At 40.5% G+C, this 18,669-nt stretch overlaps 1 gene segment (V, D, J or C); it reads right to left on the bottom strand.

Moving 5' to 3' along the window:
* Positions 1–11,698: 11,698 nt before the first annotated feature.
* Positions 11,699–12,356, bottom strand: LOC115933446 (immunoglobulin kappa variable 3-11-like). The segment is given in 2 exon segments: positions 11,699–12,108; positions 12,278–12,356. Coding segments are annotated over 2 exon segments (459 nt in total).
* Positions 12,357–18,669: the final 6,313 nt, after the last annotated feature.

The following is an 18,669-nucleotide window of genomic DNA, read 5'->3' as shown; positions in this document are numbered from 1 at the left end:
AGATTATTGATTAACATTTGCTCAGAAAACTAGAAAATAGAATGATGTCTTATAATCCATCAATATCATAATAAAAATGCTAAGTTTTTCAACTATGGTAAATACAGAGAACGTAACATTGCCCATCTTAGCCATTTTTAAGTGTACAGGACAATGGCATTAAGTAAGTCACATTGTTGTGCTATCATTAATAATAGCAATCTCCAGAACTCTTTCCATCTTCTAAAACTGAAACTCTATTTCAATTAAATGACAACCCTCTCCCCATTTCCCCTGCTTCCAGTTCCTGGCAACCTCCATTCAAGTTCTGTCTCTATGACAGTGACTACTCTGAAGCAGGTTCACTGTGCCCTGGTTACCAACTTATCAGAGTCCAGGGAGACAGAACAATCATACACAACAAGTTACAAGAATCTGGTGTAGTATTTATAGGTGGCCAACAAGGGACTGCAGAAGCCTAGGATGTATTGTGGGTCTTTGCCCTGAGGCACAGGTATGTGGGTCTGATGGAATCTTGACTGTGTGTACCCCACTTGGACCACAACTCAGCAACCCCAGAAAGAAGATGCTCTGGGTTTTTAATCCTGGTGTCACAGGACACATGGAGCTAAAGTACTGGAGGGCTAAAGTACTGGAGGACAGTACTAGGAGAAGCTGGAACAGGGGCAGGCTCTTCTGACCAGTCTCTCCCTATTTCAGAATGTTACATTTCCAGCACATTCTACAGTTGTTCTTGAGAAGTGTAAGAAAGAGAGCGGGGAGAACTAACTGAGTCGAGAACCATTAGAGGACTGTACTGGAGTCACCCCCAACCCAGACACTCTCGTTAGAAAGCCATTCCATTTTATATGCCTACTAATAACCCTGAACTGGTGGCAGAGGTGTGTCTTGTTTGAATGATGAAGCCCCTTGACAAACACAATGTCAACATCATTGAGCCAGAGGCAGAATAGATTTCACTGGGCCAATGGAAACTACTACCAGAGGCAGGATGATCAGGCCCACCTGAAGCAGTTATGTAGCCCAGGATCCCATGATCCACAGAAGAAGTTGCTAAAGGGGTGAAAGAAGAATCCTTCAGGTGGGCCCATTTTCTTCAATTACGAGCCTGTTTCCAGATCTCCTCTACTTGAATTTCTAGGATACCTGAGATGTTTGTCCAGGTACAACAGGAAGTGTTGGAAATTGTATACAATCCTCCCAGTTGGGATTTTAAAAAAGTCTAGAGCAACACTGTTATTTAAAACATCCATCCCGATGGAGTTAACGGATGTCTGCTGGGCTACCAAGGCAGTGGCTATGGAGGAGGAGCAATATCTGCCATGGTCAGGGACACGTTTCTTATCATTTCTCTTTTTTACATGAGCACTGACTCCTATACATAGTACCAAAAATATCACAAAAGACATAAACCCATAGTCTGTTATACCTTCTGGCAGGTCCCTAGTAAGTCTGAGGTACAGCTTTGGGCTGCAAGCTCAATGGTTCACCTAATTCCAAGGAGTAATATCCAGAGACAACCCCAGAATGCCCAACATGCAGAATCTCACCATCCCACAGTTATCCAGAGATGGCATCACACATCCTGCATTTTGTTCACTCCCAGACCATTCACAGAGAAATATGTAGCCCTTGGGTGCACACAGCCCCCTTTCTCCCATTTTATTGTTTAATCACCCAGTCATGGTTATGCAGGTATTGGTGTGTTCATTAGCCAAGTCTCACTGATGGCAGAGTTGAAGGAGCAAAGTTTTGCTCAGACAATATTGTTCATAGACAGAGGGTAGCATTAGTCCTCTCCTTGTTTTTGTCATTGCCATTGGGGCATTTCTTATCTATGCAATCAAAGAAATATGGTGCATCAAAATATCAGTCCACCAATGTTTTTTTTAGTTGTGGTCATGACATTTGCCACAGAGTCAATTTAGTTAAACGGGGGGCCTCCAGTTTTCTCCCACGTGGTAGGTGTCACATCCTCGGTAGGCCAGTGCTCAGGTCCTGTTGATGTACACCATGGTATCAGGAATGTTGGTGTCATTTACCTTCGGTAGAATGAAAGGAAACCTCTAGTTAGTGACAGAACAAGGTCAAGAATGGCAGATTCAGTATTTTGAAAGATTACACTCGGCGACTTGTAAGGAGCTAACAAAGATGTTATGCTTCTAGGGCTTTGCTGCCTCATTCTTGCCAAAATGCAGCCTCACAGGTTAGTGCATCATCTCGCACCCATCCCAGGGTCTCAGGTGTCTCCTACCCATCTACAAGGGTTAGGCTGTGTTGGTGTAAGAATGCGGCCTGGCTGTCCTTGCTCTGTGAACAATCCATTTCCTTTGTCACTTGACCCAGACATTTCAGTCCTGATTGTCCACTGCAGGAAGGGAGATAATGCCCTGTAAAAACTTGACATATTTCATAATATCACCAACACTAAAGGAAGGATAAGATGGCCCTGGCACCAGAAGAGGACCCCTAGCTCCCTGATATTTCTTAGTCTTGTCATCCATCCTGTGGGATCTTGTAGAAAAGAGGCATTTAGAGGAAACATAATCCCCATATTAGAGTTAGGGGGCCTGTCTGGGATAAGATGATGGCCTGAATTGAAAATCACCCCAGGGAATGCATTCTAAAGGAAAAAAAGAAAAAGAATGGTTAGGAACACTGAAATAGCTTTCACAGGTCCAGACTAATAAAGGGTCTGCCTGGTCTACCTTCGCTTCCACTCAGCATTATGTTCCTTAACATTCATTATTTCCCTTGTTCTGGAGTGCAATATTTAATGCCCATATTGCTCTAGTAAGATGGGGTACCACCCCATTAGCAGACTTTCTAGATGTCCTTTCTAGATGTTGCTGTGTGAGTCCATTGTTCTAGCATTCACTAGATTCATTGGCCTGTGGATGCAGGGTGCATGGAAAGTTCATCGTGTTCCATGAGAGTGTGCCTATTGTCATGTTGCTTGGGCAGTGAAAGATGCTCCTTGGTCAGTGTGAAGTGTCAGTGGGTATCCAAAAATATGACATAAGTTCCTCTCAAGGGTGACCTTGGTAGTCCCGGCATCCAATTGAGCATCGTATCTCTTTTTCCTGCAGGTGGAAAGCTGTGGCCATAGTCCTTTCCTCCACACCAGGGATTCTTTAAAACTCCAGTCTCTCAGTTGCCATTTTCCTGAACAGATGTTGAGGCTGTTGGCAATGGCCCATGATTTAGTGGAAATGTGGCATGGTACGATGTTGGAACAGCCTGCATGGCCATTACCACTGAATGTAGTTTGACCCACTGGGTTGAAATCCCATGCTAAGTTTCAGTTAAAAAAGTGGCCATCCATTGGCTGAATGGTGGCCACACCTAGTGGACCTGTCAGTTTGTGTTTTCCTCAGCCATCAGTGACTCCTGCCGTATGGAAATCTCTGAATCTTGGGCTCGACATGGGTAAATGAAAATCCAAATTATCACCCACAAGTCATTTGGTCCCTTCAACAACCTCTCCATTTGTTCATGGAGCCACAGATCCTGTGGGGTCCTGACTAAGCCTGATCAAGAATGTGCCATTTCCATTTGATAACATGACTCTGTTGAGATTGTTACTGCCTTGAAAGCCAGGCAGGCGCTTCTCAACTCTGTGATTCTTCCCAGGAAATACGTGAGAACTTCCATCTGGGTTCATATCTCAAACACAACCCACCAATCTCTCACTTGCTGCCCTCTGCTCAAAGTCTTCACATTGTAATTTTTCATGGGGTAAAAAGTCAGCTTATATATTATCTTGTATTCATTCAAATTCTGTTTAAATAACATACATATGTTCCTTTATTCTTTCGAACTTTGTCCTTATTTTTGAAACCCAGCTTTGGAGTTCAGAAAGCTACTTTTGTACTTCAATATGCTGTGAGTGAGACTGTGTAAACACTTTAGCAACTAGGTCTTTATTTTTGCATACATTTGCCACAACATATCTAGTAATTAAAAAATCTAGACTGTGAAGAGTTTTATTTGGGTTCTCCCTGAAAAAAGTAGGATAAAATACAGTGCTTGCTGCTGTTCTGGTCAAGGGTCTGCCTTACAAAATTGGAGGGGGGAGGTGGAGGAGGGGAGGGAAACTGATTTAATATCACCAAATCTTATCAATGTACATGTACTCTGGTAACTGCTAAACCAAATCAAAAGATTGTATTAGTTTTGTGTTGCCAGTAATCAATCTCAATTAGGTGCCTGTTATGCAGAATGAATTTAGTTGATGAATGAATGTAGGGAAGGAAGAGAGGATTAGAATGAGCTCTCATTGAGCTTTCTCTTCTCTTGTGTCTCATTGCTCAGAGGGCACGTGGACCTCCTCCATACTGCAGACTCTGTCATGCAAAGGCTGCTGCAGCTGACGGGACCTTAAAATGTGGTGCCTGAGGTGTAGCCGAGAAACTTATGGTCATGAGCCCTCAGCTGCACCAAGTCCTCTTGAGTTCTCCAACATCTTCTTCTTTAGGCATCTAAGAGAATCCACAGTGCCTGCTCTCCACAGAAACAGCACATCTGGGCAGCTGGGCCACAGCAAGTGGGGAGGTTTGTGTTCAAGACTCTACCATTGTGGGAGGATAATGTGTACTTTGCTGGCAGCAATAAACCCCAACATCCTCAGCATCCATCCTCCTGATTTTAGCATGAAATCTGTCCCCAACCCACTGCCACTGAACCTGTCTGGCACTCCAGGGTCGTGATTGGAAACCAAATAGATTGGGAGCCAAGGAGGCTGGCCTGGCTTCTATAGGTACCAGTTGAAATAGATGTATCCATTACTGTGAAGGGGGCTGCGACTAGACCTGCAGGAGATGGAGGCCGGCTCTCCAGGGGTGATGGGCAGGGAGAGTGGAGGTTGGGTCATCGCAGCATCTCCATTGGATCATGAAATAACGAGAGAGAAGTGCAAGGTTATGTGCAAACATTGTGAGTCATTTTAATCATTTTCTGTCTGTTATTTATGTTTTGCTCAATTATTTTTGTGTGTGTGATTTTGATTAATCCTCCCAAAATATACAGATTTAAAAAGAACCAATATTTGCAAGACAAAACCGGCCTCTAGAAGTCACCTATCCCATCCCCCTCTTTCTGTGTCGCAGCTTTCACTAAAGTACATGTCCTTGCTCCTTCTGGAATCTTCCTCACTCTCACAGATCTAGACATCACATGCCCCATCCTGGAGGACAAGACACATCTAACACGAGGACAGGACACACATGGGAGGTGGCGGGGTCCACAGAGTTCACCCTCCCACCCCATCATCCTCCCTCATTTCCCTTCTGCCCTTACCAGGGACCCAGAGCATTAGCAGCCCCAGGAGCTGAGCAGGGAGCCTCACTGTGGGAAGGTGAACTGAGGAGTCCTGATCCATCAAGGCAAGGGTAGAGCTGAGCTTTTGTCTCAGACTCACAAGGAAAGTCCTCCCTAGGGGACAGTATGCAAATCCCCTGGTGGGTGCAGTGAGGTGGAAAGAGCCAAGGAGAAGGTGGGGGTGTCTCTTGTGAGCAAAATGACATCAATATATTTTATGTTTTTAAGGAAATCAATAGAGGTAAAATCTGTTGCCTGAGTGGCAGAAGGGACGTATTTAGATTTTCCTGCTGTTTCCTCTACTAGACTTCTAGTTCTTTAGGACTTTCTCGGGCATGTTTTATGTTTCTGTTTAATAAGCTTGATCTTTCATAAATATTTGATGATTCTTATTTCTTTGTTTAGGTTTATTTAAAAGAGTCTAGGTTTGTTTATTTTATTTTATTTTATTTTATCTAAGGTAAAACAGACAGTGCAAAGGGTGCAACTCTTAAGGGTGCAAATGAATGTCAAGATCCAGATCATTTCATATCATGATCCACATCGAAATACAGAAGGTTTCCAATTCTCTCGCTGCTTTCATTATGAACCTTCCCAGTCAAAAACTGCTGCTCAAAACACAATCAACGTAAATGATATTCTGACATATATTATAATTGTTTTAGTCCTGGACTTAATCTTTATATCAGGTAAAGTAAACATTTTTTGTAGCTTCTTTCTAATTTTTTTCATTTTTTGAGGCCTTGATTCCTTCTTGTCAATTTGAGTTGCTGTCTGCTGTCATTCGCTGTTATTCTGAAGAATTTTCTCTTGAATCTCTTACAAGGCATATATGCTATTAATGAATTAATCTTTGTGTATGAAGGAATATTTCTACCTTGCTTTTATATTTAAATGATTGTTTTTCTGGATATAGAATTTGTGGCTGACTTTTCTCCCTCAGTATTTAAAAATATCATTCCACTGTCTTCTCACCTCCATTTGTAATGATGAAAATTTAGCCAATGATTTTAATATTGCTTCTTAGAATAAAGTAAGTCGGTATTTTAGTGATGCATTTCAAATTCTCTGGGTCTTTGTCTTTCAACACTGGTACTATAATGTGTATAGTTATGAATCGTACTGTGCTTATCCTAAAAGGGTTTCACTGAGTTTCTTTCGTGTATAGATTAAGGTGTTTCATCACTGTAAAAAATATTTTTCATTATTTCTCCATTTTTTTCTTTTTCAATTTTTATTTTAAAATCAGAGCATACATGTACAGATATGTTACAAAGTTATTTTGCATGATGCTGGGATTTGGGGTATGACTGAACTTGTTAAACAGGTAGTAAGCACTGTACCCCATAGGTATTTTTTCAGCCTCTGCCCTTCCTCCCTTTGTCTCCCCTCTAGTAGTTCCCAGTGTCTATTGTGCCCATCAACCGTGGATTGGATAAAAAAAAAAAATGTGTATAGATACACCATGGAATCCTATGCAGCCATAAATAAGAAGAAAATCATGGTCCTGCAGAAACTTGGATGCAGCTGGAGGTCATTTTCCTAAGTGAACTAATGCAGAAACAAAAAACCAAATACCACATGTTCTCACTTATAAGCGGGAGCTAAACATGGGGTACACATGGGTGTAAAGATGAGAACACAGTTTTTAGCCTCTTCCTGTCTTCTCCTTTGTGATTCCTAATACAAATTTGTTGGTATTGTTCACAGGGACCTATAATGTCTGAGGTTTTATTCATTCTTCTTTATAATTTTTCCCTTCTTTATATGACGTCATTTCTATTGACTTCTTTTTCAGATCACTGACTCTCGTGTCATGTTAAATTGCTGTTGAGTCTATCTAATACATTTTTCAATTGAGTTGTTGTACCTTTCGTTTTTCGGATTCCCAGTAGGTCTGTTTTCATAGTTTTGTCTCTGTTTGAGAGCCTCTATTTGTTGAATCATTGTCTTTACAAATTCCTTTTTAAGTCTTTTATTATAGGTTAAAATAATTATTTGAACGTATATTTGATAAGGGTGGAGCACACAGACACCATGGAGATGGACCATAAGGCAGGGAGCTCAGAATTGGATTAGTTGAATTTGGAGTCTCTGACTAGATGGTGCTCTTGTGGGATTTAATTATTTTCCATGTTTCATGTTTCTCACAATACAAATAGCTTTTATTTTTTAAGATGGTAACTATGTACAGAAATTCAGCTTATAAATTCCTGGGAATTCCTAGTAGGAAAATTGATGAAAAAATGGTTTCTCTTAGGCCCCCACACCTGCCTCTGCCTGGGACCTGACTTTGTCTCTGAGCCGGTGGAATCTATGATGAGGTTTTGAGTTGGGCAGTGAAATCATGGCAGGGCAGGCTGTGCTCTGGGTGCTGTGGAGGACAGGGGGACACTCATTCAGGGTTAGTGATGCTGGGAGTTCGAGGGGAGACTCAGCATGGAGCTGCCTGTTGAGTCGCCCCAGCAATCCTGTCTGGACAGTGATCATCTCACAAGTATACTCGGATGCCAGTGGATGGCCCAAATGTGGGTTCAGGTTGGACAAGGACAAAGCTTTAGGGATGAACATATGGGGCTCATTTGATAGTCTGAAGTTTCAGCACAAGCATAATGAATCATATGGGAAAAGAAAGGAGTCACAAGGTTGTGACTTTTCATTTGATATTAAAATATATTCCCTCTGCTCATTTTTCCCTCCAGAATGTAACTACTGATACATATTTAACCAAAGTCATTGTTTTTAATTTTCATTTTAGTAACTGACAGCCTGTGTGCAGAGTTCCTAAATAACTGGAAAGCCAGGCCGTCATTCCTATGGCTGAAGCCAGGAAGTGACTGTGGATATGAAGAAATGTGAGTTTCATGTACACGTCTCTAAAGCCATGGGCCACTGATCTGGTGGGAACCTGCAGTCATTTCACTTTCTCATACCCAGATGAGAGGACACCTTGATCTGTGTTCATCTGATGATCTGATGAACTCTAAAAACTGGACCATATTCTGAAGGTCTAGTTCACACTTCTTTTCTGTGCTAGAGGGACTCTACTCACGTGTATTGTACACTCTGCATAGGACAGTCTGTGATACATACCAGTTTTTTTCTGCTAAACACTCATCAATCTTGTCATTTATGCGTCTTCTATAGTTGTTACCTGACCTATGGCTATGGGGTCTTCCAAAAGAATGGGCCAGAGGTGGAGCTGTGAAACTGTAGCTGAATAAGAAGTGTAAGTGTCAAGATAGGGTAAAGAAGTGTTGATAATAATAATAATATTCCAAATTAGTCTGGGCTCTTGGCTGTGATTACTGGTAAGTGGGAAAGAGTCTAGGTTTGTTTTTTTTTTAAGTTTTATTTCAATTGATAAAGTAGCCAGGGTAAAGTGCACAAATCTTGAATGTGCAACTGAATAAAGTTTATGTGTAATTTATTGTCCAGGTGGAATGATAGAATATTTCACATACTCTTGTGCTTCCCTCATGGACAATCTTTGTCAGTTTTCGCCCCTCCCACCCAGCCATAGTAACTGTCATTCTGACATCTAACACAATCACTTAGGTTTTCCTGTCTTGAACTTCACATAAATAGCATTAAGTGTATTTTTCTCTTTTTAGCCTTGGTATTGTTCCTTACAATGTTTGAGGCCTTCATTTCTTCCAGTGGACTCAAGGTCCTGTCTGATGTCATTTCCTGGGATTCTGAAGGATTTTCTCTCAAATGTCTTATAAGACATAGCTGCTATGAATGAATGTACTTTTTTATCAAAGAAATTTTTTTTTGCTTTTTCTTTAGATGTGAAGGTATTTTCACTGGATATAGAATTCCTAGTAGACTTTTTTCTCCTTTCAGCATCCAAATATGTCATTTCACTGCTTCTAATCTCTATTGGTCCTAATGAAAACTTAGCCAATAGCAATATGTTGTTTCTGTGTATTGGTTGGGAGATGATGTTTGACAGTGATCAGTTTGTGAAGCAGAGGCTTATGTCACAATACTTTCCACAGTATTACACATAAAAATGGTGAATGGCCTTTCATTCTTGATGCAGTGAAGATTTTCTGTCTTTCAACATTTTAATATAATGTGTTCAGTTATTAATTTCTATTATCTAAAAGGGTTTTATTGAATTTTTTCATCTAATAATATTTTTTATTACTTTTGAAGTTTTTGTCATTATTTCTCCAAAGATTTTTTTTTCAGCCACTTTCTCTTTCTCTCCTCCTTTGTGACTGTCATTATACTTTTGTTGGTATCCTTCACTCTGAGCTATAAATCTCTGACGTCTTCTTCCTTTTTTTTAAACATTTTATTTAGACTCAATAAGTTCTATTCCTCTATTTTCAAGTTAACTAATTATTCCGCCATCTCAAATTGCTATTAGGCCTAGCTAATACATGTTTAAATTGGATTATTGTACTTTTCATTTCTAGAGTTCCAATTTGGTCATTTTTTATATTTTCCATGTCTTTTCTTGAGGTCCTACTTGCTGAATCTTCTTAATATTTTATTTTTTATGTCAATGATCATAGTTTTAAAAATAATTATTTGAAAATCTTTGTAGTCTTTACTAAATCCGATAATTACGGCAAGTTAGAATCAGCTTTCATTGACTATTTTCTGTTGTCATTATTGTAGTTGCTTTATTTTTGTTCCTTTAATATTGGTCATTCTTCTCGTTTTTTTCCCAGGAACTGTTAAACTGAAAATTTTACATTTTTGATAATATAGTACCTCTCTTTAGATTATGGGTTTTTTAATTTTAATTTTTTAGAAATAGGGTCTTACTCTTTCACCCAGGCTGGAGTATGGTGGTGTGATCATAGCTTGCTGCAGCCTCAACCTCTTGGGGTCCAGTGGTTCTCCAGCTTCATCCTCCTGAGTAGCTGGGACTACAGATGCATGCCATTACTCTCTGCTATTTTTTTTTTTTAATTGTAAGATATTTTGCCCACCCAGCCTGGTCTCGAACTCCTGGCATCCAGTGATCCTTCCGCATCAGCCTCCCAAAGTACTGGGATTACAGGCTTGAGCCACCATGTCAGGCCTGGAATTTGTTTTGTTTTTCTGATCATTTTTTAATTTTCTTCTTAGTTACTTGGGTGAACTTACTGATAGTACCTGACTTATGATGCTTGGAGTTATAACTTTTTGACTTTCAGATGGTATGAATGTGATATGCATTCAAGTAGAAATAGAAATTCTAGTATTTATACAACTATTCTGTTTTCTCTTTCAATATAGTATTCAATAAATTACATGAGGTATTCAACACTTTATTGGAAGGTAAGCTTTGTGTAAGATAGTGTCGCCCAAGTGTAAGCTAATGTAAGTGTTTTCAGCACATTTAGGATAGGATAGGCTGAGCTATAATGTTAAGTGGATTAGATGTATTAAATGCATGTTCATTGCATGATATTGAAAAATCTATCTCACGTGGTGTTTGACCACAGACATCTCTGCTTCCTTTTATTCTTAATATTAATATTTAGTTTGAATTTATAGGAACTGCACATGTATCTGCATAGCGAAGTGGTCACCAATGATTTGAGACATTTTGCTCAAATATCTGGAGGTTATAAATCTATCTTCTGTCAACCCATCTGTGTGTAGTTTAAAAAGCAAACTGCATGCAAAATGCAGCTAGTCCTTACCTCCTTCTGGTTTTACTTTGCACCGGAAACTCCTTGTTCTCATCACTCATATCTATATCTTCTAGGTCACTAGGAATGTGTGCAGAGATAATTTCAGCAATATGGGTCTGTCTTATCCAGGAATCTGCTATTTACTATCAGCAGATGTACTACTTGCCTCAAACAGGCCATCATCTTGGACTTGTAAAGCTGTGAGATTTTTCTGTTCATTTCCTATGGAGTTCTGCATGTTTAACTGGAAACACTGAATAATTTTTTTTCCACTCCTTGGCTTTACTCAAGTCCACCCCCTTCGGCAGCAAGCTGCTAGTTTTTTTTGCTACGCTCATATTGGTAAAACTCCAGTTCTGTAATTCATGCTGATTGAGCTGGGGGTAGAAGGGTGCTGTCACAGGCAAAAGGCTACAGACATTTTCTGTCCTTACTCAAAGCACTGGTACTCTTTTTTTCTACAAAGAATATGCGTCCTTAATTATTTTATACTTCACCAATTTTCAGAGTGCTGAAATAGTTTTGATACTTCAGCTTTATATTTAAATGTGTGTTTGTTGTTTATTTTTGCACAGAAATTTATTGAACTCTTTGTGATGCCATAAACAGAGATGCCTTCTAAAATGCATTTAGTTGAACATAATAGCCACAGTGAAATGGTATGATGTAATGGACTAACATAAGTAATTTTGGACTTGACAACTTGAACTCCAAAATGGCCAAATAGAGCTGAGATGCTAACACTGAGTGGCCACCCCACTAGCTGTCTGTAAAGGAAGCAGCTGGTATAATAATCTAGTAAACACTGATGGTCTTGTTGGGGTTTTTGTTTCATGTGGAATCACTGTGGGTGACCAGTTGCTACGCTGCTGACAGTAATAAACTGCAAAATCTTCAGGCTCTAGGCTGCTGATGGTGAGAGTGAAGTCTGTCCCAGACCCACTGCCACTGAACCTGGCTGGGATGCCAGTGGCCCTGTTGGATGCATCATAGATGAGGAGCCTGGGAGCCTGGCCAGGTTTCTGCTGGTACCAGGCTAAGTAGCTGCTAACACTCTGACTGGCCCTGCAGGAGAGGGTGGCTCTTTCCCCTGGAGACAAAGACAGGGTGGCTGGAGACTGCGTCATCACAATTTCTCCAGTGGTATCTGAAATTGGAAATAAAACAGAAATGCACTCGTGTAATCAAGATCAAACCAACTGTCTTTGAGTAGAGCCAAAATTGTTGATCTACTTTGAATTTTAATTATATTTCTTGCTGAGCAGAGGTGGCAGGAGTTTTCACTGATGTGCAAAACCACCTCATGTTCCCCTCACCTGGGAGCCAGAGTAGCAGAAGGAAGAGAAGCTGCGCTGGGGCTTCCATGGTTCCCTCTGGGTCCTAACTGAGCAGTTCCTCCCCAGAGCTCTGACCCTAGCATTGATATGGGCTCTGGAAGGTAGGGCAGCTGGGAGGGACATGCAAAGCAGCTGGGGTGGGAGCTGAGCTTCCAGCTGCAGAGACCACCTGCTTCTTCCTCTCTGCACTGAGCATCCTGCGCCGCCCTGGTTGTCAGGCCAGAAAAGTCTGTTGGCTCAGTCTGAGTGTAGAACTCCTCCCTTGTGCTCACAGAATTTCATTCCTATGTCTTTCTTCTCCTCAATCACCTAAATCCACCCAGAAGATGTTTGGCACAAGCCTGTTAAGAACAATATAAAAGGTTGTGTTTTCATTTCTCTCTTCCTATCCTCAATATGCCCAGTCATCTCCCTAAGTGCATTATTGGATCAATGGAAATGAAGAGTCTGTTAGAACTTAATCTTCCAGATACACCTTTCATTTGCTTGTTAGTAATGTTTTCTGAGGGTCCTGAAAGTTTCCATTAACCCAGACACATACCCTCTTTGAGTTAAAAAGCTAAAACTTCTGTTTACAGTCACATGTCCTGGCAGCCCTGACATAGATGCTCCATGGCTTGCTGATTGCTTGAAATTGATCAAGTAAATTAACTTCCCTGTGTCTCAGTTTCCATATATGTGTAACTGTGACAATACTGGTGCCTACCTTACAGTGCTGTAGATAGTTTAAAGAAAATAAGATAAAACATTTACAATAGTATTCAGGACATTATGTATGCGGCAATTAATTTTGTTTTTATTGATTAAATATTCAGCACTACAGTCATCATCATTATCATAAATATACTTACTTGGCACAGAAAAGAATCTTCAATCTAATCCAAGAATGTTTTATCCACAGCCAAATTTAATTCTAAGGCTTTTCCTTCACTAACTCTACACAACTCTTTAAATCCTAATGATTTGGTCTTAATCTGTGCTAAAGTACTCACACCTTCAATCATTCCCACCCATCCCTGTCTAACGCATTAATTCTCATCATCCATTATCAAAATGTTACCCTATGAAAGTTTCCCATGTCCTGCTGCTGTCCTTCTTTCTTACATAATCTTTATTCCACCTTGTTATCTTTTGTCTTATTTTTGCCCCAGGACTGACAATAAGGAAAAGCTACCATCATTACTTGTGGACTTGCTCCTGTATAATTTTGTCAGGCTTGTTATCTTGGAAGTGAGGACTATGTCTTGCAAAGAAACATATTCATTGGGTCAACGTGTTATGAAATAAAAGATTTAATCTAGTTATCATCAAATACTTAATTTAGACTGACTTGAACAGATTTTTAATGACGAAAAGGAGAAGATGATATAAGAGGAAAATACAATGCAATATCAAATGCTAGCTATTATGACTCTTGCTGCATGGATTTTTACATATATATTAGACACATGGTGGGTATACGTGTGCAATGATGATCCAAAAACTGAATGCTGACTGGCATAAGGAATGCCTGCATTACACTGAGTCTTGTCTACTTTTCCAATTATGAACAGAAAGCTGCAGTAGTATTTGTATGAGTATCAAAACTTCTAGCTGCCTGAGATAGAGGTAGAGCAGATTTACTGAAATAAAAGCCTTGGAAGTAGTAGAGGTTTGTCCTGTGATGTTATGGCTGCTGCTGTGGTTGTTGTTGTTAAGGAAGTACAGTGGAAGTGAAAGCAAGTAGAAGATTGACAAGCTCTGCTCTTCCTTATACTCACAACCCCCTCTAGAGATGGACAGATGCTGGTACAGGAATCTCTGACACCTCTAAGGAAGTCTTTTTGCTTTTTCCAGAATCTTTCCTGACAAGTATTGTATGAGTCACAGATGAGGTGGAAGTGGGTGTAGAAGAAAGGACTAGAGTGAGGGAAGAAGTTTTCAGTCCCAGGTAGTTGTTGTTGCCACAGGGAAATTGAATTTTTCAAAGATTTGTGCCACACTTCTATCGTGTTGGGGAGAGAGGCATCAAACCAGGCTCACTCCTGAGAGAATCATTACATTATTTTAGAGAGAAAGAACTGTAAATTTCTTGTCAAATAGATGTTTAAAATTCAAAGCTATCCAGACCATCCCGGGTAACACGGTGAAACCCCGTCTCTACTAAAAATACAAAAAATTAGCTGGGCGTGCTGGCGGGTGCCTGTAGTCCCAGCTACTTGGGAGGCTGAGGCAGGAGAATGGCATGAACCCGGGAGGCAGAGCTTGCAGTGAGTGAGATCGCGCCACTGCACTGCAGCCTGGGCGACAGAGCGAGACTCTGTCTCAAAAATAAATAAATAAATAAATAAATAAATAAATATAAAAAAATTCAAAGCTACTGATTTTTTTTGTTGTCGTTGAGATGGAGTCTTGCTCTGTCACCCAGGCTGGAGTGCAGTTGCATGATCTTGGCTCACTCCGTTTCCCGGGTTCAAGCGATTCTCCTCCCTCAGCCTCCCAAGTAGCTGGGATTACAGGTGTGTGCCATCACACCCGGATAAATTCTGTATTTTCAGTAGAGACAGAGTTTTGCCGTGTTGGTCAGGCTGGTCTCGAATTCCTGACCTCTGGTGATCTGCGCGCCTCAGTCTCCCAAAGTTCTGGGATTGCAAACATGAGCCACTGCCCCTGGCCCTACTGATGTATTACTATTATTCATCATCTTGAATACAGCAAGTGGTAAGGTGCAAATCCACAATTTAAACTTGAGATTTCTACTCCTATGTGAATTATACCAGTGAGGAACAGAAAAATTCTGTATTGTTTGGGAGATGATGTTTGACAGTGATCAGTTTGTGAAGCAGAGGATTATGTCACAATACATTCCACGGTATTACATATAAAAATGGCGAATGGCCTTAAACCCAGAAGAGTCTGCATTTCTCATGAGCCATACTACCACCAAGAAAGAATTGAATTGAAACTTGTGACTACTTGATGAAGGGTGTATAGGAAGAGGGAAAGAAAAAGGACACAAAACATAATATTGTAAATGGAAAGGAGAAAGTCATTACACAGCCTATTAGAGTAAAAAAATAAAGAGAGGCTAAATGAGTAACTTTTTGGCAACTAACTTGACAAAAGTGGTGCAATCTTCACCTCCTGGGTTCAAGCGATTCTTGTGACTCAGCCTCCCAAGTAGCTGGGATTAGAGGCGTGTGCCACCACTTATGGCCCTTTTTTTTTTTGCATTTTTAGTAGAGACATGGTTTCACCATGTTGGCCAGGCTGGTCTTGAACTCCTGACCTCAAACGATCTGCCCACCTCAGCCTCCGAAAGTGCTGGGATTACAGGTGTGAGCCACTGTGCCCGGCCTTAAAGCAGTATTTTCATTTAGTAAAGTGTAGAAGAAAAAACATAAATAAAGTGACAACAAGAAAACAAAATGCCATTATGAAAAATGGTAACTTTAGGGCAGAAAACAAGAAAAGGCAAACCAAGATTCTCATAAGGTAAGCCTCCAATCCACAATCCTAGGAGGAATGTCAATGCTGAAAACCCTGGAGCATCCAGGGAGTGTCCAAAAATACTAAATGCTGAAAACCCAGAGTACCCGAGTATCAGCCTATGAGTGTCCCCACACCAAATGCCAGGAAACCCTGGAATATCCAGGGGCTGACCAGTGCAGAAAATCCTGGAGCCTCAGTTGGGTGGCCAACAGTGAGCCCCAAAGGCCTGATTGGGACCACAGAACAATGTGACTCTGGCTTCTTATGGCCAACAGAACAGGAGAATTCTTACATCCAAGTGTCCTGCCTTAAACAATTGCACAAACACAATTAGCAGGGAGCCAAAGCCAAAACTGCAGAGCAAACACATATATCAGGGCAGAAAATAAGATAAAATGGCTGATGGATAAATAAAATGGCATTAGAGGAGAAATGACTAAGAGAAGGAGCAATGAGCATGTAGTCAGGTGTGCTATGGAGGACTTCAAATGGACTATCGAGTCAAAGGCCTTATTCCCTGGATCATCCAATATAGGGCAGGTGGGCAGAGGGGACACTTACAGGTGTGCAGGAGCCAAAATGGTGCCAAGCAGTCTCTAACGTGGGGCCTGCGTGAAAATCTCTCCAGGCTCCCCAGCTTGGGTGGGTTGGGCTCCTACGGGGGAACTGGAGCACGGAGTGGCTGGCCTGCATGAAGCAGTGGCTCTGTGGCCACTTGCCCATCCCCAGGGCTCCACCGCCTGTCAGGAAAGATGATGGCTCTTAAAACAGCCTTTGGCTAGTGTTAACAGCTCTGCAATGTTAGCAACTCTGTAGCTTTGATCGCTGTAGCACTGATCACTGTCTCACCCTCTCTCACTGATCTCTGTCTTCCCAGTTCTCCAATAGCTGTCCTGCTCATTGCTGACCGCTATGTCCATCTTCTCACAAAATCCCATCTCTTGCTGTCTCTTGTTGTCTTGCTTTCTCTGCTGTTTCTGCTGTCTCACTGCCACATCAAACGCTGCCTCTCACCATCTCTAGAGTTGAGTGGCTGGCTTAATCCTGATGCAAGGCAAGTTCTTAGCTTTGCTCAGGAAAGAACGTTAGAGTAAGCCAGTGATTGAATAAAACAGCTTTATTGATGGGGCAGCAGTGTTACAGCTCTGTGACTAAGCCTGTGGAACAGGCGTAATTCATAGGCAGAGGGCCAAGAGTAGCAGCCAGGTGCAGTTTTACAGTCACATTTATACCCACTTTTAATCATGTGATAATTAAGGGGTGGGTTATCGAGAAATAGCTCGAAAATGGGTCGTGTTGCCCCAACTTCTGGGTGTTGCCATGGCAGGGCAGCAATTTCCAGGTGTTGCCATGGCAAGGCGCTGCAACTTCTGGATGTTGCTATGGTAATGGTAAACTGTCATGGTACTGGTGGGTATGTCTTACAGAGAGGTGTTTTCAGAATCCTATTCCTGTTTTGGCCAGCCTCACATCTGTTCCAGAGTGAAGTCCTGCCTACCTCTTGCCTCAAAAGTAACAAGAAATCTGTAATAACAAGTTACCCAGAAAAAACTCCAAATTTTATTTGGTGGTTAGTGACATGGTACTTATCAAAATTACACAAACTTTCAAGGGAATAAAAAAAATACTCAGAATTATTATAGGAGGTCATAATGTCCTCCAGTCCAAAAATTAATAAGGACATAACAAAAAAGGTATTAAAGGCTGGCATCTCTTATGAACATAGACACAAAAATCATAAGAAAAAAATAAAAATGGAATCCATCTGTGTATCTACACATTTAGTGAACACACGTTGTAAAAAGTGTTACAGTTTTTACGATAAGAACTCTTGATAGGTAATTTTAATTTCTGAAAAATTTATATGAACTATAAGGTATGTTGGATCTCTTTCCCTAACTTAAAAAATATTTCCTCGCATTTAAATATTTTCCAATTTTTAATAACTTTTTATTACTTAGACTTTTAGTTGATATAAATAAGAAATGTGTATTAAAAGCCTACCGTTTTGATTTAACCTATGAAACACACTTAAATTCTTGGAAAAATCCAAAAATACCTAGAAAAGTGAGCTCTTGCTAGAAGATACACAGTTCTTTAGTGTCAGGCTGAGATTATCTACCAGAAATAACTTTTGGCTCATGTAGCTTTCAGTACACTGCAAGAATAAAAGATGTGAAGACAACATTACTTAATTGGATTTGCAATTACTCACTATTCACTGTTAACCGATTTTATTGAAAAAAAATGATTCCAATCAAATACACTGATTTTAAATGTACTGTTGAACAAGTACACTCTTGTAAACGCCTCCAAAATCAATACACACAACATTTCTGTAACTCCAAAAAGTTTTGTCCTGCTCTTCAGGAATCAACTTGCTTCCACCTCACAGAACAGACCATCCTTGGTCAGCTTATTGTTAGTATAGATTCCACTTTCTTTTTAAGAATTTCACATAAAGGAATATAGCACATGTTCTTTTGTGGCTGGTGACTTTCATGCAGCATAATTGTTTCCTAGGCTCATTCATGTTGCCCTGTGTCCTCATGATGTGTCACTCTTCACTTTTGAGTACTATTTAACTGTGTAGTAATTTCACAATGTATCCCATCACCTGCTGATAGATATGTGGGTTGTTTCCACTTTGGGCTATTATGGATAAAGCTACCATGAATGGTATTATACATGGCTTTGCATGAATATTTCTTTATTTCTTTTAGGCAAATACCTAGGAGTGCAGTTACTGGGTCTTACAGCAAGTGTTTAATACTCTGCCAAACTGTTTTCCAAAGTAGTTGTACCATTTTACATCTCAGCCCAGAACTGATGAGAGTTCTCAATATTTCAGCTACTTGTTTTTAAGAATTTTTCTTAATCTTCACTCAACAGTGACCAAG

This window comes from Gorilla gorilla, chromosome 12 (assembly GCF_029281585.2).
Source record: "Gorilla gorilla gorilla isolate KB3781 chromosome 12, NHGRI_mGorGor1-v2.1_pri, whole genome shotgun sequence".
NCBI lineage: Eukaryota > Metazoa > Chordata > Mammalia > Primates > Hominidae > Gorilla > Gorilla gorilla.
The sequence above is the reverse complement of the archived record's forward strand: the minus strand, read 5'-3'. Positions and strand labels throughout refer to the sequence as shown.